Source organism: Halichoerus grypus, chromosome 1 (assembly GCF_964656455.1).
Source record: "Halichoerus grypus chromosome 1, mHalGry1.hap1.1, whole genome shotgun sequence".
Lineage (NCBI taxonomy): Eukaryota > Metazoa > Chordata > Mammalia > Carnivora > Phocidae > Halichoerus > Halichoerus grypus.
The window spans coordinates 66,045,442-66,073,159 of NC_135712.1; the positions used below are offsets into that span (position 1 = coordinate 66,045,442).

Here is a 27,718-nt window from a genome sequence, read left to right on the forward strand (position 1 = left end):
ACTTATACTCATTGGCTCACAGTGTTTCCTCTTAGTGAAAGACAGGATTCATCTAATGATACAATCCAGAAGCCTAGTTGTATGCAAGGATTTACTTCCTCTCCCTTTTTATAGTGTAGTCAGTCCTTCATCAAGTCCTGTTTGTTTTACCTCCTTAATATTTCTCAAATTCATCTACTTCTCTGCATCTCCACTACTATCACTCTAATTCCACTTGCTGTTATTTCTTGCTTTTAACTCTGCAGTGACTTTCTAACTGGTTCATCCCTTACCTAGTCAAACCCATTTTTGCTTCATTATGTACATTGCAGCCATTTTGATCTTTTCATAATTAAAATATAATTTGTCACCCCTCCTGCTTTAAACTTTTCAATAGCTAGTACAGTTGACCCTTAAGCAACATAGGTTTGAACTGTGCAGGTCCACTTATACGTGGATTTTTTTTTCAATAGACTTTTTTTTTTGGTACTATCAATGTATTTTCTTTTCCTTTTGATTTTCTTAATGTTACTAAGAATATGTATATGTAATACATGTAACATAGAAATTATGTGTTAATCGACTGTTTCTACTATCAGTAAGGCCTCTGGTCAACAGTAGGTTATTAGTAGTTAAGTATTTGTGGGGTCAAAAGTTATATGCAAATTTTTCACCGTAGAGGGTCAGCTTCCCTAATCCCCCCCACATTATTCAAGGGTCATTTGTAATTTCTTTTATGATAGACACAAAACATCTTGCTATAATGGTCTTGCTCCTTCTGTTCAAGCAACATTTACCTAATTTTTGCCACTGTACTCAAATACTTTCACCCACAGAAACACTTCCTTCCTTTCAGAATGTAGTTAGTTTTTTCTCCTTTAGATTACAATTCAAGGCATACTTTATCAAGGACACCTTCATGACAAGGTCAAATCCCCTTTTTGTAGAACTTCAGAGCAATATCTCGTTTATATCAAATGTCATAATTATAAAATTATATCTTTTGTGTGATTTGCTTTCTTCTAAACACAAGCTCCAGGAGGACACCAATTATGTTTATTTTTTGCTTATCATTGAATATTAGCATCTAACACAGTACCTGATACATAGTAGATGCCCAATAAATACTTTGTAATGAAAGCCTACAGGTTGATACTCTCAGGGGGAGAATGGGACTTTCTGTTTACTTAAAGCTAATCTCACTGTGTTAATTAGTAATAATAAAGAAAGCAGCTAGGAAGGATTGACTCCAGCTCTAGCCAAATAACAGAACTAAAGAAGGAAGAAGCCAAGTCTGGGTGGCAGAGAAAGTGAAACTATGAATTAAATAGGGACTAGAAAAGGTCTTTTGAACTTCCAGTTATTAATGTTGTTAGTGCTTCCTACCTCAAGAGGTAAAATTGGAGCGTCTGATTTCTTGAATGGCCAAATAATGACAAAAGTTTCAATTGACCAGGAGGATAAAGAATTACAAATTTGTATGCCCATAATAATGTATCTTCACCATTTATGTGCATATATATTAAAATATGTAGTTGTATGTATATGTGAGTGTATATATATATATATATATATATATATATATAAAATAAAAATTGATAGATGAAGGAGATATTGACAAGTCTCTGTCATAATGGAAGATTTAATGCATCTGTAATCAAGCGGACAAAATTTAGTAAGGGTATAAAATCCTTGAACAACATAATTAACATGCCTATTCTAATAGTAAATAAGAATTCTACAGTTCAAAATGTGAAGCGGACATTCTTTTAAGGCATATATAAAACATTTTAGAAATTACTTCCTACTGAGGCAAAGGAAATAACATTATTTCAATTCACATTTTATTGATCATATTATGGACTATAATACAATGAAAACATAAACAACAAAAATTATTTTTTTAATCTTTTTTTTTTTTTGAAGATTTTATTTATTTATTCATGAGAGAGAGAGGCAGAGGGAGAAGCAGGCTCCCAAGGAGCAGGGAGCCCGATGCGGGACTTGATCCCAGGACCCTGAGATCATGACCTGAGCCGAAGGCAGAAGCTTAACCATCTGAGCCACCCAGGCGCCCACAACAAAAATTATTTTAAAATGCATGCTTGGAAACTTCAAAGCACATGCCTAATAACTTACATGTTAAAAGGAAACTATAAGGAAATTATAAAATATTTACAATTAAGCAATATCAAAAATAATATATCTCAGTAATTTGAGGATGCAGCCAAAATGATACAGGGAAATTTATAGACTCAAAATGTTCTTTATTTAAAAAAAAAATTGAAAACAAATGAGTGAAAGATTCATCTTGAGGAAAAAACAATACAATTTTAAGCTTAAAGCAGAGAAAGAAATATAGGTTAGAATCAAAACTATAGGTAACAAAGAAATATTAGAGAATAAACAAAACTAAAAGCAATTTATTGAAAAGAAATAAAAAGACCATTTGGGGCACCTGGGTAGCTCAGTTGGTTAAGTGTCTGCCTTCAGGTCATGATCTCAGGATGCTGAGATCGAGCTCCGGGTGGCTCTCCCTGCTCAGTGGGGAGTCTGCTTCTCCCTCTGACCTTACCCCCACTCCCACTGGTGCTCACTCACTCTTGTGCGTTTTCTCTCTCTCAAATAAATAAATAAAATCTTTAAAAAAAAAAAAAAGACCAACCTCTAACAAGAACTGATGAAGAAAAAGAGAAAAGACAGAAACAATATTAGGAATGAAAAAATGGATAAAATTATAGCTATAGTATGTTTTATTTTTTAAATTATACAAATTTTACAAACATTTCATCCCAGTAAATTTGGGATAGAAATGGATGATTTTTCTAGGAAAAGTGTCATCAAATATGATTCAAAGAGAAATGGAAAGCCTGAAGAAACCAGCAATAGTTAATGTCTCTTCCTCCTCCTCCCTAGATGCTGGAAAACTGAAGATTGTTTTACAGATGAATTTTAACAAATATTCAAGGAACAAATAATTCTTACCTTCTACAAACTGTTTCAGAGAATAGAAAAGCAGGGAAAGCAACCCAGTTCTTTTATAATTTTAGGATAATCTCAATATCAAAACCAAACAGGAACAAGACAAAAAACAATGTAGAATAATTTTATTTAAGAACCTAGTTACAGGGGTGCCCGGGTGGCTCAGTCAGTTAAGTGTTTGCCTTTGGCTCAGGTTGTGATCTCGAGGTCCCGGGATTGAGCCCCAGGTCAGGCTCCCTGCTCAGCGGGGAGTCTGCTTCTCCCTCTCCATCTGCCCTTCCCTCACCCCTACTCATGTGATCTCTCTCTCTCTCAAATAAATTAATAAAATCTTTAAAAAAAGAACATAGTTACAAAATTACTAAGGAAGATATTAGAAAATTGAATAACCCATGCACTTAAAACAAGCAAGCTAAGTCATGACCAAATAAGGGTCATCACAGAAATGTAAGAAATGTGGAATATCTGAAATGGTAGCAATATAATTCACCACATTAAGAGATTATAGGAATAAAGTCACATGATCATTTTTAGCAAATTTGATTTTGACAAAATATAGTATTTATTAATTTTAAAACTTTTACCAAAGGTCTAATATAAGGAAATTTCTTTAACTTCATAAAAGTTAATTACAAAAAACAAAACTATTGCCAACATGGTAATTTAGACTGTACAAGCATTCTCATTCAAATTAGGAAGAAGACAAGGAAGACTGGTATCATGATTTCTATTCAACATTGTACTGAATGTTCTAGCAAATGCAATAAAACAAGTAAAAGAAATGAGATAGAAGAATTGAAAACAAGAAAGAAAATGTAGTTGTCTACATAAAAAATTCAGGAACATCAACAAACTATAGAAATAATAAAATAATTGTGGATGCAAAAATTATATGCAAAAGTCAGTAGTGATTTGTTATACTAGTAGTAACCATTTGGGATTTCTCAAAAAAATAATGTATTTCTTTTTCTGATATATTTTATCCAAATCAAAGTTTCCTAATAAGAGGAAATAAACCCTCTTACTGTTACTACAATGATCTCGTTTCTCAACCTTTTTTTTTTTTTTCGTTTCTCAACCTTATCAGACCCAATACCATCTTTTATAACAGATATTTTAAAGTCCCCTTTAACTATCTTGAGATGAATTTCATAACTTAATATCACCTAGGTACATACATCTTTGGAAATAACAAAGTAATAGTAAGATAAAATTAAAATAACTTTATAGTAAAGTAATACACATTCTACTTTGTAAAATGTTCAAGCATGGCTATACTAGAAGACAACAAAGTAGCCATATGTTTGCATGTACTTTTAAATAATAAATTTATTTATTTATTAAAAGATTGTTTTATTTGCATGTAGTTGACACACAATGTTACATTTCAACATAGTGATTCCACAAGTTTATGGAATATGCTGTGCTCACCTCAAGTTTAGCCACCATCTGTCACTATGCAATTATAATATCAATGACTATATTCCTTATGGTATGCCTTTTATTCCTGTGACTTATTCATTCCATAATTGGAAGCCTGTGTCTCCCACTCACCTGCACCCATTTTGCCTGTCCTTATTTCTCCTCCCTTCTGGCAACCCTCAGTTCTCTGGAGTTATAGGTCTGATTCTGCTTTTTGTTCATTTTTTTTTAGATTCCACATATAAGTGAAATTTTATGGTATTTGTCTTTCTCAGTCTTCTTCCACTTAGCATAATAACTTCTAGGTCCATCCATGTCATCACAAATGTAATGATCTCATCCTTTTTATGGCTGCATAATATTCCATTGTGGATATATAACACATATTCTTTATCCTTCTGAGTCTTAGGTTGCTTCCATATCTGGGCTATTGTAAATAACGCTGCAATAAACATAGAGGTGCATATATCTTTTTGAAATAGGGTTTACATTTTCTTTGGGTAAATACCCAGTGGTGGAATTATTGGATCATATAGTGTTTCTATTCTTAATTTTTTTGAGGAACCTCCATATTGTTTTCCAGTGGATGCACCAATTTACATTCCCACCAACAGTGTATGAGGGTTACTTTTTCTCCTCATCCCCACCAACACTTGTTACTTATTGTCTTTTTGATTTTAGCCATTTTGACAAGTGTAAGGTGATATCTCATTTTGGTTTTGATTTGCATTTCCCTGATGATGAGCGATTTTGAGCATCTTTTCATGGGTCTGTTGGCTGTCTGTATGACTTATTTGGAAAAATGTCTGTTTGGATCTTCTACCCATTTTTTTTTTCTTTCAAGATTTTATTTAAATTCAAGTCAGTTCACATATAGTATAATATTAGCTTCAGGGATAGAATTTAGTTATCCATCAGTTGCATATAACACCCGGAGCTCATTACATCAAGTGCCCTACTTAATGCCCATCACCCAATTACCCCACCTCCCCTCCAGCAAACTTCAGTTTGTTCCCTATATGTAAGAGTCTCTTATGGTTTGCCTCCCTCTCTGTCTTTATCTTACTTTATTTTTCCCTCTCTTCCCCATGTTCATCTGTTTTGTTTCTTAAATTCAACATATGAATGTAATCATATGGTATTTGTCTTTCTCTGACTGACGTATTTTGCTTAGCATAATACACTCTAGCTCCATCCAACTCATTGCAAATGGCAAGATTTCATTCTTTTTGGTGACTGAGTAATATCCATTGTGTATGTATACCACATCTTCTTTATCCACTCATCAGTTGATGGACATTGGGGCTCTTTCCATGTTTTGACTATTGTGGATAGTTCTTTTATACACACTGGGGTGCATGTGCCCCTTTGAATCTTATTTTTGTATCCTTTGGATAAATACCTAGTAGTGCAATAGCTGGGTTGTAGGTAGTTCTATTTTTAACTTTTTGAGGAACCTCCATACTGTTTTCCACAGTGGCTGCATCAGTTTGCATTCCCACCATCAGTATAAGAGGGTTCTCCTTTCTCCACATCCTCATCAACATCTGTTGTTTCCTGGCTTGTTAACTTTAGCCATTCTGGCTGGTGTGAGGTGGTATCTCATTGTGGTTTTGATTTGTATTTCCCTGATGATTAGTGTTGAGCATTTTTTCATCTGTCTTTTAGCCATTTGTATGTCTTCTTTGGAGAAATGTCTGTTCATGTCTTCTGCCCATTTCTTAACTGGATTTTTTTTCTATTTTGGGGGTGTTGAGTTTTATAAGTTCTTTATAGATTTTGGATATGAGCCCTTTATCCAATATGTCACTTGCAAATATCGTCTCCTATTCCATAGGCTGCCTTTTAGTTTTGTTGATTGTTTCCTTTGCTGTGCAGAAGCTTTTTATCTTGATGAGTCCCAGTAGTTCATTTTTGCTTTTGTTTCCCTTGCCTCGGGACATGTGTCTAGTAAGAAGTTGCTGCAGCCAAGGTCAAAGAGGTTGCTGCCCATGTTCTTCTCTAGGATTTTGATGGATTCCTGTCTCACATTTAGGTCTTTAATTCCTTTAGAATTTATTTTTGTGTATGGTGTAAGAAAGTGGTCCAGTTTCATTCTTCTGCATGTGGCTGTCCAATTTTCCCAACACTCCTTGAAGAGAATATCTTTTTTCCATTGGATATTCTTTCCTGCTTTGTCAAAAATTAGTTGACCATATAGTTGTGGGTCCATTTCTGGATTCTCTGCTCTGTTCCATTGATCTATATGTCTGTTTTTGTGCCAGTACCATACTGTTTTGATGATTACAGCTTTGTAATACAGCTTCAAGTCCAGAATTGTGTCTCCCACTTTGCTCTTCTTTTTCTTCCTTTTTTTAAAATTTAAATTTGTTAGTTAACATATACTGCAATATTAGTTTCAGGAGTAGAATTCAGTGATTCATCACTTACATGTAACACTCAGTGCTCATCACAAGTGCCCTCTTTAATACCCATCACCTATCTAGCCCGTCCTCCACCCACCTCCCTCCATCAACCCTGTTTGTTCTCTGTCAAGAGTCACTTATGGCTTGTTTAAAGACAAATACCATATGATTTCACTCATATGTGGAATTTAAGAAGGAAAACAGATAAACATATGGGAAGGGGGAAAGGAAAAAAAGGAGAGAGGGAAACAAGCTCTTCTTTTTCAACATTACCTTAGCTATTCAGGGTCTTTTCTGGTTCCATGAAAATTTTAGAATTGTCTGTTCTATCTCTGTGAAAAATGTTAGTGTTATTTTGATAGGGATTGCATTAAATGTGTAGATTGCTTTGGGAAGTATAGACATTTTAACAATATTTGTTCTTCCAATCCATGAGCGTGGAATGTTTTTCCTTTTCTTTGTGTCTTCCTCAATTTCTTTCATAGGTGTTCTATAGTTTTCAGAGTGCAGATTTTTTACCTCTTTAGTTAGGTTTATTCCTAGGTATCTTACAGTTTTTGGTGCAATTGCAAATGGGATTGTTTCCTTGATTTCTCTTTCTACTGCTTCATTATTGGTGTATAGAAATGCAGCAGACTTCTGTGTGTTGATTTTATATCCTGTGACTTTGCTGAATTCCTATATTAGTTCTAGCAATTTTTTGGTGGAGTCTTTTTGGGTTTTCTACATAGAGTATCATGTCGTTTGTGAAGAGTGAAAGTTTGACTTCTTCCTTGCTAATTCAGATGCCTTTTATTTCTTTTTGTTGTCTGACTGCTGAGGCCAGGACTTCTAGGACTATGTTGAACAACAGTGGTGAGAGTGGCCATCCCTGTCTTTTTCCTGACCTTAGGGGAAATGCTCTCAGTTTTTCCCCATTGAGCATGATAATAGCCATGGGTCTTTCATATATGGCCTTTATGATGTTGAGGTATGTTCCTTCTATCCCTACTTTCTTCAGGGTTTTTTTTTTAAAGATTTTATTTATTTATTTGTCAGAAAGAGAGAGAGCACAAGCAGGGGGAGAGGCAGGCAGAAGGAGAAGCTCCTTGCTCCTCAGCAAGGAGCCTAATGCAGAACTCGATCCCAGGACCCTGGGATCGTGACCTGGGCCTAAGGCAGATGCTTAACCAACTGAGCCACCCAGGCATCCCTTCTTCAGGGTTTTTATCAAGAGAAGATGATGTATTTTGTCAAATGCTTTTTCTGCATCTATTGAGAGGATCATATGGTTCTTATCCTTTCTTTTATTAATGTGGTGTATCATGATGATTGATTTGCAGATATTGAACCACCCCTGCATCCCAGGAATAAATCCCACTTGGTCATGGTGAATAGTTCTTTTAATGTGCTGTTGGATTTGATTAGCTAGTAACATGTTGAGAATTTTTGCATCCATGTTTATCAGGGGTATTGGTCTGTAATTCTCCTTTGTAGTGGGGTCTTTTTCTGGTTTTGGAATTGAGGTAATGCTGGCCTCATAGAATGAGTTTGGAAGTTTTCCTTCCATTTCTGTTTTTTGGAACAGTTTAAAAAGAATAAGTATTAATTCTTTAAATGTTTGGTAGAATTCCCCTGGGAAACCATCTGGCCCTGGACTCCTGTTTGTTGGGCGAATTGATTACTGATTCAATTTCTTAGCTGGTTATGGGCCTTTTCAAATTTTCTATTTCTTCCTGCTTCAGTTTTGGTAGTTTATATGTTTTTAGGAATTTATCCATTACTTCCAGATTGCCTAATTCATTGGCATATGATTACTCATAATATTCTCTTAATAGTTGTTTGTATTTCTTCGGTGTTGGTTGTGTTCTCTCCTGTTTCATTCATGATTTTATTTATTTGGGTCATTTCTTTTTTCTTTTTGATAAGTCTGACTAGGGGGATATCAATTTTGTTAATTCTTTCAGAGAACCAGCTCCTACTCTCATTGACCTGTTCTACTGTATTTTTGGTTTCTATATCATTTATTTCTGCTCTGATCTTCGTTATTTCTTTTCTCCTGCTGAATTTAGGCTTTATTTGCTGTTCTTTTTCCGGCTCCTTTAGGTGTAAGATTAGGTTGTGTATTTGAGACTTTTCTTGCTTCTTGAGGAAGGCCTGTATTGCTATGTACTTCCCTCTTAGGACCACCTTTGCTGCATCCCAAAGATTTTATACTGTCGTGTTTTCATTTTCATTTGCTTCCATGTATTTTTTTAAATTCTTCTTTAATTTCCTAGTTAACCCATTCATTCTTTAATAGGGTGTTCTTTAACCTCCATGTATTTGTGGTCTTTCCAAATTTTTTCTTGTGGTTGACTTCAAGTTTCATAGCATTGTGATCTGAAAATTTGCATGGCATAATCTCAGTCTTTTTACACTGTTTGAGACCTGACTGGTGACCCACTATGTGATCTATTCTGGAGAATGTTCCATATGTACTTGAAAAGAATATGTATTCTGCTGCTTTAGGATGAAATGCTCAGAATATAACTGTTAAGTCCATCTGGTTCAGTGTGTCATTCAAAGCCCTTCTTTCCTTCTTGATCTTCAGCTTACATGATCTGTCCATTGCTGTGAGTGGGATGTTAAAGTCCCTACTATTATTGTGTTATTATCAATGAGTTTAAGTTTGTTATTAATTGGTTTATATTTTTGGCTGCTCCCAAGTTAGGGGCATAAATATTTACAATTGTTAGATCTTCTTGTTGGATAGACCCCTTTATTATGATATAGTGCCCTTCTTCATCTCTTATTACAGTCTTTGGGTTAAAATCTAGTTTGTCTGATATAAGTATGGCTACTCCCGTTTTCTTTTGATGTCCATTAGCATGATAAATCATTCTCCATCCCCTCACTTTCAATCTGGAGGTTTCTTTGGGTCTAAAATGAGTCTCCTGTAAGCAGCATTATCGATGGGTCTTGTTTGTTTTTTGGATTTTTTTTTTTTTTAATCCATTCTGCTTCCCTGTTTCTTTTGATTGGAGCATTTAGTCCATTTAAATTCATAGTAACTATTGAAAGATGAATTTAGCGCCATTGTATTACCTGTAAAGTTGCTGTTCCCGTAGATTGTCTCTGTTTCTTTCTAGTCTTTGTTGCTTCTGGTCTCACTCTCCTGCTCAAAGGGTCCCCTTTCATATTTCTTGCAGAGCTGGTTTAGTGTTTACAAACTTTTAGTTTTTGCTTGTCTTGGAAACTCTTTATCTCTCCTTCTATTCTGAATGACAGCCTTGCTGGATAAAGTATTCCCAGCTGCATATTTTCCCATTTAGTATGTTGAATGTATCATGCCAGTCCTTTGTGGCCTGCCACGTCTCTGTGGACAGGTCTGCTCCTAACCTTGTGTGTCTACCCTTGTAGGCTAAGGACTTTTTCTCCTGAGCTGCTTTCAGAATTTTCTCTTTATCTTTGTATTTTGCAGGTTTCACTATGATATGTTGTGGTGGTCACCTGTTTTTGTTGATTTCTGAGGGAAATTCTCTGTGCCTCTTGGACTAAAATGCCTGTTTCCTTCCCCCAGATTAGTTAAGTTCTCAGCTATAATTTGTTCAAATAAACCTCCTGCCCCTTTTTCCCACTCTTCTTTTTCTGGGACTCCTATGATACAGATATTTTTCACTTTATGGAATCACTGAGTTCCCTAGGTCTTCCTTCGTGATCTAATAGTTTTGTTTTCCTCTTTTTTTCAGCTTCATTATTTTCCTTAATTTTATCTTCTATATCACCTATTCATTCCTGTTTCTTCCATCTTCATTGTGATTATATCCAGCCTGTTCTGTATCTCAGTTATAGCATTTTTAATTTCAGCCTGACTAGTCTTAGGTCCTTTTATCTCTGCAGCAAGGGTCTCTTTGGTGTCTTCTATACTTTTTTCAAGTCCAGCTAGTAATCTTATAACTGTTTATTTAAATTCTTGTTTAGACATATTGTTTATATTTGCTTAGAGCAAGTCCCTGGCTGTGATATCTTCCTGACCTTTCTTTCGGGGAGAATTCCTCCATCTTGTCATTTTGGCTAAGTGTCTGTCTTTTGTGTGTTATGAAAGCTTGTTATGTTTCCTGCACCTGAGAGTAATGCTGTATTAAAAAAAGTCGTACATTGTCCAAGGCCTGACACTTCAAGAAGTGTTTCTAATGTATGCTGTGTGCACTCTGCTGTTGCATTTTGGCTGCTCTTTCCCTCAGGTCAGTCCTGAGCATGGTAATACTGTGCATATAACCTCTACAACATGAAGTCTATTAACAAAAGTGGAACCTGGGACATTTGGATTTGACCTAAGAAACTTATTATGGGCATCATATCAAGTTGAACATTCTTATGCCATAGAATAGTTGTGTAATAAATGGAAACTTAATCCTTGAAAAGTATCAAATGGTCATGGGAACCAGATACACAAAAGAAGCTTTAGCAGATTTATTTATCAAATAATGTAATAGTCCTGGAGTTCATGCAGTGGAGTGAGCTCTCTTACAACAACTTATTTATGGCCTAGAAACTACTCCTCTTAAATTGGGTATTAGCTTCAAATTATGCCAGCTTTTTGTTGATTTTGGAGTAGTTTAAAAATATGAGAATGTTTTTAGCCATTGTAATTTACTACTCAAATGATATTATCCAATCCCATATCTTCAAATAAATCCCTGCAGTTGGTGACTCCCAAATCTTTATTTCCAGGAGTAACCTCTACCTGGAGCTCCAGACTTATATATCCAATTGCCTATAACATATTTACTTGAATATTTACTGTGTATCTCAAATGTGTCATGTTGAAAATTGAACTTGTGATTTTTCTCACACAATCTTGTTCCCCTAGCATTTCTTATCTCAGTAAATGATACCACCATCCAGTTGTTTAGATCAGAAACACTGGGGGTCTTTCTTCACTTTTCTTTCTCTCAAGCCCTATATTCAGTACTTTTGATAGTCCTGTAAGTTCTTTCTTTATATTATAAACCCGACTGCTTAGCACCACCTCCACCTGAGCCACCTGAGTCAAAGCCTATATTATTTCTTATGTGAGAAGCTGCAATACAATTATAGTATATTATAGTATATATAGACCATTATAACATATTCATGTTAAACAACATTTCAAGTCAGTTGCTTGCTTAAAATTTTCTGATGAATTCCCATTACATTTCAAACAAAATCCAAAGTTTTTATCATAACCTAGAAACCAGTCTTCTGGATATCTGGATATCTTTCTGACCTCATTTCCTATCATTTCTTCCTCATTCATTCCACTCTGGCCTCAGGGCTTTATCGCAGTCAGAGAACATAGCAAGCACGCTTCTGCCTTGGGGCATTGTATTTGCTGTTCTCTGAGCCTGGACAGTAAGTATCTGCCCCCCATCCACATTGTTGTGACTTTCTCTCTACAGTTGGATCTCTGTTCAAATGTCACCCTTCAAGGAGGCCTTATCAATTATCCTATCTAAAATAGCACCTCTCACCACTCTTCTCATACCCATCTTCATTTTTCACAGTATTTATTCCTACTTGGCATCATCTTATATATTTGTTTGTTTACTGCCTGTTTTCCCCACTGGAATGTAAGTTCCATTGCTGTAAGCACATCATTGAATTACAAACAGAACCAAGGATGAGTTACTCTTAACATATACTATTTAATATTTTGACTGAATTTTATGTACAAAATTGCATAATATTCCACTCTTCAAAATGATTTAGGCTGATCTTCTAAACCACATTTTTTCTCATTACCTGATGTAATTAAATCAGTGGGAGTAACAGAGAAGGTGGTGTTGGTATGTGAAAGAAGACTAAAAAAGATGCCAGGTGATACCAAAACTATGCTGAAGATTGATGGTGTATGTTTTCTTTACAAGCAGTATTAATTTTGGGAATTACCAATGATGTGACTAAATTATAGGATAAGCAATCTAATTATTAATGACAAAATGCTGGCTAAACAGGATCACCCATGGTGTCATATTTTGCATGATATTTATGTTATCCAAAAGTAAATATATTGAATATGAAAATATTAAATACTTAATTACTACACTTTTGCTATTTTTTTATTCTAGGAAATGATTTGCAGCTGAGTGAATCAGGAAGTGACAGTGATGATTGAAGAAACATTCAGCTATAAATATAAAATTTGTAAGACGTGATAATTTATTTTATATTAACAATAAAGATTCCTAATACTGAAGAAAATGTATCTTAACTTTTGATGATAAAAGAAATTAAATTTGGTTCAGAATTTTCATTTGATGTTATATTTTTGACCTTTTTAAAGTACGAGCATTTTCATGTGCTTTCCATTTATTAGGTTTTACAGATGAGAAAACAGCCGTTAGGTAACTTGCCCACATATTATTAGTTAACAAGTAGCAGATTAGGTGTTCTAGAGTTCAAGTTCAATGCTCTGCTTTAAAACACTGCTGTCTCCCAATTGTGAAATGTCAAAGCAATTGATTTATAATAAATGCCCATGGTTTTAATTATATCTCTGAGCCTTTTATATCTGATAGTCCTTAAGTTTTGGTTGAGAATACTTTAATTCTTGACAAAATTAAGCTATAATTTAGGGTAAAAGTAAAGCTAGATAATCATTTTAATGAAAAAAACTGTTCTTGTATCTCATATTTTTTGTCATTTTAAAATTTTGCTTTTAAAAAAATAAACAATTGTGTTAAGTAGATAAATAATTAATATTTACATCTATAGTATTTTTGAACTTGGAGAAAATGATAAAGATTAGATTATAGTTGAGAGACACTGACCAGCAGCAAGTTCTTTTTTTCTTTTTTAAATTCTTTTTCTTTTTTTAATTAAACTTCACTTTTTAGAGCAGTTTTCAGTTCATAGCAAAATTGAGCAGAAAGTACAGAGAATCCTCATATATTCCCTGTTCCCCTCCACACACAACCTCATCCACTATAAACATCTGCACCAGAGTGGTACATTTTTACAATTGATGATCTTACATTGACACGTCATCACCTAAAGTCCATATTTGCTTTAGAGTTCGCTCTTTGTATTGTACAATTTGTGGGTTTTGACAAATTTATAATGATATGTATCCACCATTGTAGTATCATATGGAATAGTTTCACTACCCTGAAAATCCTGTGCCCTGCCTATTCATTTATTCCTTCTCCCACCCCCAAATGCTGGCAGCCCACTGATCTTTTACTGTCTCCTTAGTTTTGCCTTTTACAGCATGTCATATAGTTAGAATCATACAGTATGCTGCCTTTTCAGACTGGCTTCTTTCACTTAAGCACTTAAGCTTCCTCCATGTCTTTTTCATGGCTTGATAGCTCATTCCTTTTTGTCACTGAATAACATTACATTGTCTGGATGTACCAAAGTTTACTTATTCTCTAACCTACTGAAAGAATTTTGGTTGCTTCCAAGTTTTGGCAGTTGAAGTTGAATAAAAAAATTTGTCATAATTGCCTTTTACCATAGGAATTTCTGTAGTTTGGGTTTTTTTTTAATCTTTAAATTTTTGTTTTAATCTCTCTTACTTTCCTCTCTCTCTCTCTCTCCCTGCCTCTCTCTGGCCTACCTTCAGCTAATCTGTTTTTATCTTCATTTTTATATCTGTTTTATTCATCAATAGTTATCTGAGAACTACAGCTGTGTCATTTATTACTTAACTAAAACAAGCTCAAATATTTAAAGTAGCTAGTAAAACATGCTTATCATTTTAACATAGTAATACAAATTATAATGGTTTTTATTGAAACTTATTATGCTAAGATTTCTTTGATTAGTGATTACCGTACCAGAAATGAGTACATGGTGGTCTGAGCTGAAAATGCCAGCTACATAACAGTATGTTCTTGGGGCGCCTGGGTGGCTCAGTTGGTTAAGCGACTGCCTTCGGCTCAGGTCATGATCCTGGAGTCCCGGGATCGAGTCCCGCATTGGGCTCCCTGCTCTGCGGGGAGTCTGCTCTTCCCTCTGACCCTCCCCCCTCTCATGTGCTCTCTCTCTCATTCTCTCTCTCTCAAATGAATAAATAAAATCTTAAAAAAAAAAAAAAAAAACAGTATGTTCTCAAACTATACCTCTTGCGGTCAAAACAGCTCATCCTTTCTCCCTCTTATTATTTCCCCCATAAATGAAACACGTTCTTAAAGATATGTTCTTTTTTATGGTCTGAATACCTAGAGTATCATTCTCTATACCCTTTAAGGATGAATATAAGTGGTTTAGAGAGGAATGAAATAATATCTCCCATGCCTCTTTATCTCCTCATTTGATGTTTTTTCAGACACTAAAATACAGGGAGCTATGGATGAGACAGATTACCAGATATGAGGTTCTCTGCCAGAATCATTTGATGATCCTGACGTGATGCCAAGCAAATATCTCGTTCCCCATCTTTATTGAAATGTAATTGACATATAACATTGTATAAATTTAAGATGTACAGTGTGATGATTTGATACACATATATAATATGAAATGATTATTATAATAAGGTTATTTGACATAAGCACAATATCATTTTACTTTACCTGTTCTGAATGGTTTGATGAAAATGATGATGATATATGCTTGCAAGCAGGAAAAGTAAGTTGGCTACAAAGGAACAAAAATCAATGGGTTTGAACCATTCCATAACACTACACTAAAGCACTATAGTTAGGAAAGCTGCATCTGCACAAGGATATGAGTGTGACCTATAGTGTATACATTAAATGTTATCCATAGTTTGGTAAGAAGACATTCTTAGACATGTCAGAATTCAGGAATTATATCCTTCACATATCATTCCTATAATAATTACTTTAGTAATTTCCAATTTATTAAGAGATGAGTCAAAATTAAGAACTCAAGAATGGAAAAAAATATCATAAAAATGTATTCTAAAAAGGTTGGTATCTCTCCTACCCTGCCTTCATGAAGGAGACCCATTCAATTTGTAGGAGTAGGTGACATTCATGCCCTGCAACATTTTACATGGAAGTGACCTCTCAGATGCTGGCCGGTGGAGAAGAGCCAAGAGCTTAGCCCTAGTAGCCTGAGGTTGCAATCCTTGTTGGGGAGAGGACATTCTAGCTGAGGCTATGCACATGCACAGCAGGGACCAGAGATGCCCCAAGCTATTCATACACTCCTGACTAACCCTGGGGCTATGTGCTTGTGCACAGAACACTGAAAAAGGGCCTGACAAAAAGTAAAATCTCAGAAGACTTGAAAACAGCCTGAACTTTGAACGCACTGCCCTACACACAGTTCCATCAGCAAAGGACAAAGCCTTAGTGGTTCAAGGTGTTTAACCATGTCCTCTGCCCAGTCTTTGACTGCTCCAAGTAATACATACTGCTTCACTTCCACTTCTAAATCTCATTCAAGTTTTTCTGGCCTAGACCCATCCAGAGAAGATGATTCTTGGAAACAGTTCCTAGCTTAAACCAAGTTGACAATAAACAACCCTAAAACTGGAAACAACCCAAATGTCCATCAACAGAAGAATGGGGAAATAAATTGTGTCATATTTGCATAGTGAATTCTACTGAACAACAGGAAAAAGAAATCTTGTTACAGACAACAAAATAGATGAGTCTCACAGATGTAGTGTTGAGCAAAAAAAAATCAAACACAAAGAACACAAACAGTATTATTCCATTTATATAAAATTCAAAACAAACAAAACAAATCTATGGTGATAGAAGTCAGAAAAGTGATTACCTTGGGGGAGGACAGTTTGGGAGACAGAAGGGAAGCAGCAAGTATTATTCTCTAAAGGACTTTCAGCACTGAGGTGCTAGAAATACATATATATTTTTTATCTTATCTGGGTGATGGTTGTGTGTTACACAAATATTAAAAAATGGAGTTTTACACTTAAGATTTGTGCATTTTAAATTATATTTAATTTTAAAAGTCCAACTACAAGGTCAATAGAAAAAAATATTTGCAATGCAGACAATGACAGCATTAATATCAATAATACAGATTTTGTAAACTTACAAAAAGGAAAGAAACAATTCACTAAGAAAATGAGTAAAGGAAATGAATAGGCAGTTCTAAAAATTATAAAAACATACTTTTGTCTTAGCAATCTCACCTCTAGATATTTATTCTTCAGACATATTTGACTTATATACAAGGTTATTATGACAGTATCATTTATAATAGGAAACTAAACAACCTGGACATGCATCTTTTTGTTACTGATTTTTTGGAGTTATTTATATAGTCTGGACACAAACCCTTTGACAGATATATGTAATATGAATATTTTCTCCCACTCTGTGAGTTGTCTTTTCACTCTTAACATGTATTTTGGTAAATGAAAGTTTTTAATTTTATAATATTATAAATTTATAATAGTTTTATAATATTACAAAATTAATAATAATTTTATAATCCAAATATCCAATATAGTCCAAAATATCAATTGTTTTTCTTTCATGGTAACCATATTTTTTGTCTTATTTGAGAAATCTTGGCATACTCCACAGAGAACATAAAGATGTTTTCCTCTAAAAGCTTTATTTTTTAAAAAACAGATCCACAATCTATATAGAATTGTTTTTTACATATGGTGTAAGATAAGGGCTAAAATTATTTTTTCCCGTGTGGATATCTAGATGGTGTTTATTTATAGAAAACACCATCATTTCTCCCACAGCACTGCAGTGTCAACTTTGTCATTAATGATGCCTTAGCATCTGTGTATGTTTTCTGAAGTCCATTTTGTTCCATTTGTTGCCTTACTGTTGTGTTGATTCCACTCTGTTATAATTACAATAGTTTTATAATAGGTCTTATATTGGGTAGTACAAGTCCTCTTGTTCTTCAAGACTGCCTTTGCTATTCTTGGCTTATTGCATCCCCATATGAATTTTAAAAATCAACTTGTCATTTTCTATACTCACAAAACCTGTTGGGATTTTGTATTGAAACAACAGGTTGATTTGGAATATTGACATTTTTACAATATGAAATTTCTAAATCATGAGCATGGTATGTTTCTTCATTTATTTAGATCTTCTTTAATTTCTTTCAATAATATTTTATAGTGTTTAACGGTGAGGTCTTGGACATCTTTTATTAGATTTATTCCTAGGTATTTTTATGCAATTATAGCTGGTATCACTTTTAAAATTCCCTTTTCTATTTGTTTTTGCTGATATTTAAGTACAATTTATTTTTGTGTGCTGATTCTTTTTTTTTTAAAGATTTTATTTATTTATTTGAGAGAGAGCACAAGTGGGTGGAGGGGCAGAGGGAGAGGGAGAAGCAGGCTCCCCACTGAGCAGGGAGCCCAATGCGGGGCTCAATTCCACAAACCTGGGATCATGACCTGAGCCAAAGGCAGATGCTTAACTAACTGAGCCACCCAGGCGCCCCTTGTGTGCTGATTCTATATTCATACACCTTGTTAAACATGTTTTCTTTTAATTTCTTATTTCTCTTCTCTCTGAGTATATTAGTATCTATCATTTTAGAGCTTCAGTCTCCTTTCTGAATATGTGTAAAATATCACCCTGCTGATATAATCACTGAAGCCATAAATATTTTTTACTCTTATCACTTATATTTTAGATTCTTCCACTTTCATTACCTCTTTTGTCTCCGAACAGTTTGTGCTCATTTCTATCCAGGAGTTGCTCTTCTCTTTTATTTCTTCCCTTTTATTCTTCTGTCTGATTTCAACTTAGCAAAAATGATAGGGTGTAAGAGACATCTTGATATATGATAGAAAGAGCTCTAGAGTAGGCCATGGGAGGCTAGAGTTCTAGTCCTTGCTCTTTCCCTTCTGAGCTTTGAGCTCTCCTGTAATATTCTGTAAGCTAGACTAGGAGAGGGATTTCAAATCAGTGTTTCCTAAATTCCTGTCATAAGAATCACTAGCGGTGCTTCTTAAAAACAGAGGTTCTTGCATCCCTACTTAAATCTATTGAATAAGTATTTTCAAGAAAAGGCCTGCAAATCTGTGTGTGTGTATATGTGTTTGTGTACATATGCATACATACATAGATACATACATACATATATATGTGTATATATATATATATATATATGAATTGTTCTGGAATAAATATTATATATATGAATGAATAAAAATATATGTGAATGAATTACCCTACATCACTCTCAGCATCAGGGAATTTTAGTTTATATAGGACAAGATTAAGATTCCTTCCATCTCTGATATTATTTGATTCTATGAAAGCTGCCATTATATTGCCATAATCAAAAGAAGAATTATATCTAAAAGAGTATCAGAGAACCAATGCCAATACTCTAAAGTTTGGTGTTTGGGGTACCTTTGAGTACAAATGAAGGTACATTGCATCTCAGGTGCATTGTATCTATAGGTGCTCTGCCAAGTCAAATGCTATTCTAGAGGTATAAGCCAGAGCAGGGGGAGCCATTGATATAATTAGATCTTCAAGGCATCTCAAGGTTAACTTGACCAGTAAATCATGACTATTTATTTATTTTTCATTTAAAGTTATAACCACACTAAGTCAGAAGGAATAATACCTTTTGAAAGAAGAACTACAGCTTAATCATTAATGCCACAGTCAGAAATGAAGCTGGACTCTTCTTTGGTTAAAGGTTGGTGGGAGAGAGAGGCGATGGGAAGTGAGAAGACATGGTCAAAGTCTGAGGTAAAGTTTGTTCTGGCCTTATTCATCAACAAGTTGCTCAAATAGGCAATTTAAGAATTTTTCAAGGCATAAATTTATACGTTCTCTCTCATAGTCTCAAATAAAATAATTAATTCTCCTGTTTTCAGATCTCCTTGTTGGTTTAACACTCATTTTCCTTATAGCTCTCTGGCCTTTCTTTTCCCTTTTCTTTTCACTGACAACTGGAAAGGCATCACACTCTTTTGTTCTTCTTTTATTTACCCCATCAATTTACTGTATTAAATGCATCTATCATCATTATACCTGTTCTTGTTCCTCCTCTGATAAGGGCTAAATATTATATTCTGGAGACATTTGGGAGTTCAACTACTAAGTATTAAGGAAAATTATGTTTGCAATAGTACCTAGATAGTAACTAGTTCATGGGGCACCTGGGTGGCTCAGTTGGTTAAGGATCCAACTTTTGATTTGGGCACAGGTCATGATCTCAGGGTCATGGGATCAAGCCCCGCATAGGGCTCCATGCTCAGCATGGAGTCTTCTTGAGATTCTCTCTCCATCTGCCCCTCCCCCCACTCATGGGCATGTGCGCACGCTCTCTCTCTTTGAAAATAAATAAAATATTTTTCTAAAAAAGTAACTAGTTCATAATTTTTGCTCAAATTGAATTTTATTTGTTAATGAAATGATGGACTCATCTTGAAGTGATGAAAACACAAGGAATGAATTTAGCAAAGAAGAATGATTCCCAAATGTACATCACCAAAACTTTTCTCTCATTTTCTTTAGCTCCACCTCTTTAACTGTTTATAGGATATTTCTAGTTGAACTTTATCATGTTGAAAACCCAAATCAACATCTTTTTCTATCTTTGCAAATTCAATTTTGTGATGACTTTCTCTCTTCAATGCCTTTCAATTCCCCTATATTCCTACATTTCCATTTCCATACCCTCCATTCCTGAATAATGACCATAGGCAAATCTGATACAAATCTCCCATCGATCATGGCAGTTAAAAGTCCAGACCTGCTACTTGCTGGCCACATGACTTGGACAAATTACTCAACCTCTTAGGATATTAGTTCCTATAAAATGGGGATTGTGCTAAGAATTAGAATATAGATAGATAGATATGATATATATAATATATATATAAAACATATATATTATTGTTGGCCATAATAGATGTTCAATAAATGGTAGCTCCTGTGACCCTGAAATCAGTTTTTTTTTCTGAAATCAGTTTTTAAATCTATACTTGAGGCATTGTATTCTTAGCTATTTTGTACTCTTTTGCAGTTCTCTAGCATTGTCTTGCCCCATCTTGTGATGTGTTACTCTTACTTCCTCATGCTCAACCTTTTACTTAATCATTATTTTGACTAGTCTCTGAGACCCAACCCTTTTTTTTCCTATAGCTTTGTGCTTTGCTTTGGGCCAGGCAGCTGCTAAAAGCTGACACACAGAGGGTTAAACCTAGTCCACTCCCAGTGCCCGTTTTACAGTAGGCTGGCAGCTGTCCCAACTGCCTACTGAAGCCAAATGCTTGAGGAGAGTGAGAGTAAGGAACCAGCTATGAATCCTTTCCAGAAAAATGAGTCTAAGGAAACTCTTTTTTCACCTGTCTCCACTGAAGAGGTACGACCTCGACCCCTCAGCCTTCCAAAGAAGCCACCTCCGGTGAGTCCCCAAATTCCAATCTGCTTCTGACAGGAACAGAATTGCTCTTTGGGTTCTACTTCTTGGCCTCTGGAGTGTCAGGCTGAGCTGTATTAGGTTATCAAAAACTATTCTTACTTGGAGTTAGAATTAACCTGAAAACCAAATCTAAACAGAAGTTTCCTTTGCTTAGGAGAAGAAGCAGCAGGAAGAGGTAGTTAAGAGTTCTTCAGTTGGAATCCAGGACTTTGCTGTATCTCATTGTATATTCTGAGTTTCTCTGGGGTGAAAAAAGAAGCAATTTGAATATCCAGGGAAACTTGGCAAGCATTCTTGCCTGGAGAACTGTGTGTGATTGTTCTTTCTAAACCAATATAAAAACTCAACCCTTCTTTCCCCCCTGTATTCAGAATCTTATGCTGGACACCAAGGAGAGTTTTAGAATAGATCCAGTCTCTGTTACGATGTGTGCCAGTTTACCGTGGGAGACAGGACAGAGAAACTAAGAATAATAATGTTTGTATTATATACTTGTTGAACACTTCCAAATTCATTATCTCATTAAATCTTTATATCAAAATCTTAAAAGTGGACAGGGTATAGGAATAATAGCCAATATTTACTGAGTTCTCACTATGGGCCAAGAGGTGGTAGTATTCTCATTTATTTGGAATAAAAGAAGTGAACATAAAGACAGGTGCAGTGGCATGGCCAGGGTCAGTAGGTTAACACAGCCAGTACCAGTAGTACATAGCTAGCAAAGTGTGTTAACTAAACTCCAGGTTGCGTAATTCTCAAGTGGTGAGCTGGGAAGGTAAGAAGCCAGTTTATTGTGTCTTTCAAGTAAGTTAATATATTAACATATATTAATATTTAGGAGGGTTGTTCATGTCTATCCATATGGGTAAAAATGAAAACATTAATTTATTACTTTGTTTATTTAGCTAATTGTATATCTTCTGGTCCTAAACATTTAAGTCTGCTTATAAAGATGCATATATTTCTTATGAAATAAGAGGCAATATAAATTTCATGATGAGATTTGACTGTCCCAAATACAGATATCTCCATCCCCCCCTCATGTTAGTTGGGCTATCATAATAGGTAGGGATTTGAAATAAACATGACTTTCCTTATATACTGACTGATACGGTACATGTAATAGCATAGTTCTTTTAATGTCTAATAGGATTAACAAGAAAATGTTATAGAATGTCTTTCACAGGAAGAGTGGACATTTAATATTACAAGATTTAAGAACTCTCTGCCCAAGTTTAAGGTGATCAATCAGCTTACTTTTAGTTGGGCTCTGAGCCTGGCTCCAGTAGGCTCTGAATGGGAAGCCATCATACTGCCAGGATTCCTCCCAGCATGATGAACAGGGCAGGTGGGGACAAGAGAGGTTAGTTCGAACACTGTAGCTAAGGAGGTTATTGACCTCTAAATGTAATTGCTTGGGCATCAAGTGCTCCATAGTCTAATTCTTTGTTCTGTTCTTAGAAATAAGTATGTTTATTCTCCTGCTCAGAGCCCCAGGCTTTTCAGTTAGTAGTTGTAGGAAGATGAGCAGGTCCTGGTCTCTGGGATCAAGGAATGTCTGAGTACTTCCATGTTAAATGAATGAGGACCAAAGTAATATTCAGAATAGCTTCTATCACTCCTAAGTCAGCAATGCAAGCACTTTCAGTGTGATAATAGCTGTTTCATGAAGAGTAGGAGCCATTGCTATGCATTACCTATCACAGTGATTTAAAATAAATACATTTTTCTGTTATAGGGCAGGCTACTGATTTAAATGGGGGGGGGGGAAGCTCATGCTTGAACCATTGTCTTTTTGTTTCATAGAAAATCTGTGGCTCCAACTATCCACTGAGCATTGCCTTCATTGTGGTGAATGAATTCTGTGAGCGCTTTTCCTATTATGGCATGAAAGGTAATTTTGTGTCCCAAGGACTTCCTTTTCTCCACTCATCCTCACCCCTTATTTGGAACAAAGTGGTCTTCCTTATGCACTTATTTCCCTTATCCACACTTTCTGCCTTCATCCAAATTGGTCTTTTCCTTTGGCCAACCCTACCAATAAATACCTCAAGGGATTTCACCTAGTAACTCATACAAGCCAAGAATAGAAAAGCCTAACAGAAACCAGAACACAGTCTGTAAGAATAAAAGTGTGACAACTTCCATTTTCATATCTGTTTCTCAGGTCTATGAACTATATTGTTGGGAAGGAGAAGGTAGGGATATTGGAAGCACCATATGATCTTTGCGATTGGCTTAAATGCTGCTATGTATGCACATGGACTGAAGGGAGGAGTATTGCATTTGCCCACTAAGCAAAGTCTCACCCACTCCCACAGTTCCCATGGGTCCTGCTTCTACTGCCTGGCAGTCACCCCTCAGTCACTTCACTGATAGGAGTGTTGAAGGTCGAGATTACCTTCAAAGACCAGAGATGAAATGTACTTCTCCATAAATCACTTTAATGCATCTATCTTGTTTTGTTTCCCCTTCTCCACCTCAGCTGTGCTGACCCTGTATTTCCTGTATTTCCTGCACTGGAGCGAAGACACCTCCACATCTATATACCATGCCTTCAGCAGCCTCTGTTATTTCACTCCCATCCTGGGAGCAGCCATTGCTGACTCATGGCTGGGAAAATTCAAGTAAGGAAAATGGGAGGTCACATCCCCACATCACAGATTCATCATGCAGAGATTTTGCCACTTCTAGCCTCTTGCTTCCAAGCAAGAATATATTTATGCCATCCATGACAAATAAGCATCTCTCTAAAACTGACAACACAGAAAGACTATTCCTCTTCGTTATCAGTTTTTCCAATTTTTTACATCCTTTCCAGTCAGGAATTGTTATTTTTATTTTCCCTAAATCTAATTTTAATCTTCCATTCTGTAGTTTAAGAACAATTCTTGTTCTGATCTTAGAGACAATAAAGATTGCTACCCACCAGAAAATTTATAATTTTAGAGACCTCAATGTAGTTATTTCATATACTGTTCATCTCTTCTCTGGTTGAATCATCCTTTAGTATATTCTTATGAGTCCCTCTTCTCAGCTGTTTTACTGTTTCTTTTCTCTAATCTCTGTGGTTTCCTTCTTAAGAATCTAATACCTATTTTCATGAGTTAGACTGATGGTCTGTTCAGTTCCGTATCTTTTAAGTCTCTGAAAATAGCACCAAGAGACATTTATGGGATAATGTTTTAGTTGTCTCCTATAACATTATCCTCACAGGTTAGATATGGATCTTGGCTATTCATCACCAAGTTATTTCCATAGTCTTGTCATCTATGGATTTATTTTAATTAGTATTTCTCAAAGTGCATTTTGTTGAAATTGGTTGATAGGATACAATGAGTGTAATATAGGAAGATAAAGTTCTCATGGTCAAATAAGTTTGGAAAATGCTAGGCTGAACAAAGTTAAAAAGATTTCTTTACTGCATGACTTCTTATAGCCTTTAACATGGTAATAAACACTGTACACTCTCCAAGAGAAGGTTATGGTATATAGTGATTGCCAAACTTATTTGAGCATGAAATATTGTTTCAGGATATTTTGTGGATGTGGTGTTCCAGGGAATCCTCTTTAGTAAATATTGGTTTATATCTCATTTGGTATATATATATTCATTGTTCTAAAGTGTTTTTTTAATATTTTATTTATTTATTTGACAGATAGAGACATAGTGAGAGAGGGAGCACAAGCAGGGGGAGTGGGAGAGGGAGAAGCAGGCTTCCCACTGAGCAGGGAGCCCGACATGGGGCTCAATCCCAGGACCCTGGGACCATGACCTGAGCCGAAGGCAGACACGTAACAACTGAGCCACCCAGGTGCCCCATTGTTCTAAAGTGTTTAATCAGCATTTAATATATAGCTACAACCATAGCATGGTAGTAAACAGAGATTCTTGACTTGAGAGAAGGTTGGTGGGAAGGTATCTAAGATTTATGTTTGCTACTTATGTAGTATTGGTCACCAAGTCCATCCAGATAGGAGGTTGGCATTATATGCAGAAAAGAAAGTATAAGCCATGGTCTTTATTCAATAAATAAATTTTTATAGAATAAGAGACTCTCATACATGACATAGTACTTTCTTTTATTTTTAAAATGACTTCCTCCAAAATTGAAGCATGGATATGGCTTCTCGTGATGTCTATAAACATCTACTGAGAGGCTTAACTGCATGCTAGAACACTATTTTTTATGTCAAGTTGCTTTTACAGAGAGCCAAACATTTTTAGTCATAGTCCCTAGTGTGGTGTTTATACCCTGTCACCCATGCCTATCAGTTCAGGCTTACAACCACTCTCTTAAATGTGTTTATTGCCAAATATGCTTTTGGATATCATCTCTACACTTCTCTTTTCTCTTTCTCTGAGAAGGTCTAAAGCATATCCTTTCCGTCTCATCAGAGCTGACCTTCTTCATGCTAGGTCTCTTTCTCTGCCATCACTGCACATACTTCTCAGTTCCTAAGCTCTAATTAACAGTGGCTCTGGTAGTGAAATAAAACCTAAAACTTCTTCCTCTTTTCTACATTAACCTGTCTATAATAAAACTAAAGGAACACTAACACTGGTTAGACATAGAAATTCTAGACCTAACCCTAATACTAATTAATTAGAATGTCACTTTACTTATTTTTTTTTCTTTTTAAGAAAGAGAGAGAGAGCAAGAGCGAGCATATGAGCGGGGGGGGGGGGGGGCGGGGCAGAGGGAGAAGGAGAGAGAGAATCCCTAAGCAGGCTCCATGTTCAGCGTGGACCTAGCACAGGGATAGATCCCACAACTCTGAAATCACAACCTGAGCCAAAATCAAGAGTCAGACATTCAGCCGACCTGGCCACCCAGGCACTCCAAGAATGTCACTTAGGAATGTTCTTTGACCTCTCTGGATTTCACCTTCCTCATTTGCAGATGGAAGATCGGTCAAGTCTGTCCAGAAAAGTTCTGTTTCCTATGGTTAGGATTTCAGTGGCCTCCTTTCAAATGCAGAGTGTCCAAATCTATCTTGACTTCTTTCTCTTTCTGTTAAAGTTTCCTGCCATTAGCTTCCTCTCTTATATTCTTCATATCCTAGACTAATTCCCTGAGCCTTTCACCTAAAAGTTTGCTTATTTTCTTTCTAAACCATTTATACTTTCCGCATCCATTTAGTCCAACAATCTGATATTGCTCTGATCTCCCTATGCAGACTCTATTACTCCAGCTCACACTCCTTTTGTTTTTTCTCTCTAATGATCTAGCAGAGATCATCTCTTTTGGGTTCATGATAGCTGGCCTTTTTTCAATCCCTTTTTATTCCCATTCTATTTATTCTTTTTATTCCAACAAAGAAAACTTTTCTTTAGAAGATGTTACAAGGCCTTTTGGGAAAGCCTGCCCCCTCCCTCTGATGTTAATTGCTTTGGGCAATTAATGCCCTGGATTAGTCACCCAACCTCTTATACCCTACTTGCCATTATAAACCCCCTAAAGTCCCTTCCCTGGACAGCCAACCTAGAGAGATTAGGCATTTAGGATGAAAAATCCAAAACCTAAGATTGCTGGCATCTCCAGCCTCTCTCTGATACCTTCATTTCATTCTTTATATTCCAGCATATAACACTTTAAAATCACAGATGTAAACCATATAATTTCCAAGGTTCCTTCTAGTACTAACATTCTACTTATATATAAAGAGAATGCTGGTATAGTAATGCACATAAGGAATATATTGCATGTGTGGTAGTGTGCCATATTTCAGTGTGTAAATCTCTACATATGTTCTTCCTCGAATTCCTCACTGTTCTACTTCCTATTTGCCTTCAGATTTCTTGGGAAAAATAATACAAGAAATCCCAACCAACTGCATGATCTTTATCACTGGGCAGTCTATTCATAGTTCCCGACTCCTTTCTTACCCTTGGTAACTTGAACATGGGATAACTGTGGTGAGGATTACAATTAACCCAAGTGTTCAAGTGACCAGGCTGAAACTGACAGCCCTTTATCTTTCTGTATATCCCAGTGGTTGGGTTTAGAGAAAGTTCTTTGTGTTAGCCATCCCTTTTTCCTGTTTACCTGGAGTTTTTTCTTGACCCCTATTGATTTCTAGAGCCAAAGACATTCCTTGATAAAAACATCACAGGTCAAAGTATCCTGTTGTCCTGGTTCTCCTAGTTTAAAAAAACCACTTGCTGCAAATCCATCCTGTGGATGCTCTGTGTCTGTGTGGGGTGAGTGAGGGGAAAGGACAGGTCACATATGAGAAAGGAGCTTGAAGGGAACGTCCTTTACCTCTAACACCACAGGGTAAAGAGTTCATTCACCATTACTATTTCTATGTACATTTCTCAGGAAGGTCTTTCCTCTTCCACCCCTTCCTCCTCCTACTCCATTTATCCTAGTACTGAGAACAGTATGAACTCTGAGGCTATTACTCAAGCCTCTCAATTCTGTTTATTTTTTTTAATTTTTATTTAAATTTTAGTTAACATACAGTGCAGTATTGGTTTCAGGAATAGAATTCAGTGATTCATCACTTACATACAACACCCAGTGCTCATCACAAAAAGTGCTCTCTTCAATACTCATCACCCATCTAGCCCATCCCTCACCCACCTCCCTCCATCAACCCTCAGTTTG

General features: G+C 35.7%; 2 protein-coding genes across 3 annotated transcripts in view; both read left to right on the forward strand.

Annotated features, from left to right (window-relative positions):
• The window catches only part of EAF2 (ELL associated factor 2), a 48,758-nt gene extending 35,479 nt beyond the window's left edge, over positions 1-13,279 (forward strand). The window contains exon 6 of the mRNA XM_036093735.2: positions 12,860-13,279. Within this exon, the coding sequence (XP_035949628.2) occupies positions 12,860-12,906 (47 nt within the window). The 3' untranslated portion in view covers positions 12,907-13,279. The remainder of the gene's footprint in view (positions 1-12,859) is intronic.
• Positions 13,280-20,915: 7,636 nt separating this feature from the next.
• Positions 20,916-27,718, forward strand: part of SLC15A2 (solute carrier family 15 member 2) — a 31,817-nt gene continuing 25,014 nt past the window's right edge. Inside the window, exons 1-3 of one of the 2 annotated variants that reach the window (XM_036093730.2) lie at positions 20,916-21,086; positions 22,911-22,998; positions 23,590-23,731. In XM_036093730.2, the coding sequence (XP_035949623.1) occupies positions 20,949-21,086; positions 22,911-22,998; positions 23,590-23,731 (368 nt within the window). In that variant the 5' untranslated portion in view covers positions 20,916-20,948. The remainder of the gene's footprint in view (positions 21,087-22,910; positions 22,999-23,589; positions 23,732-27,718) is intronic. The other variant, XM_036093731.2, reaches the window with a different exon arrangement.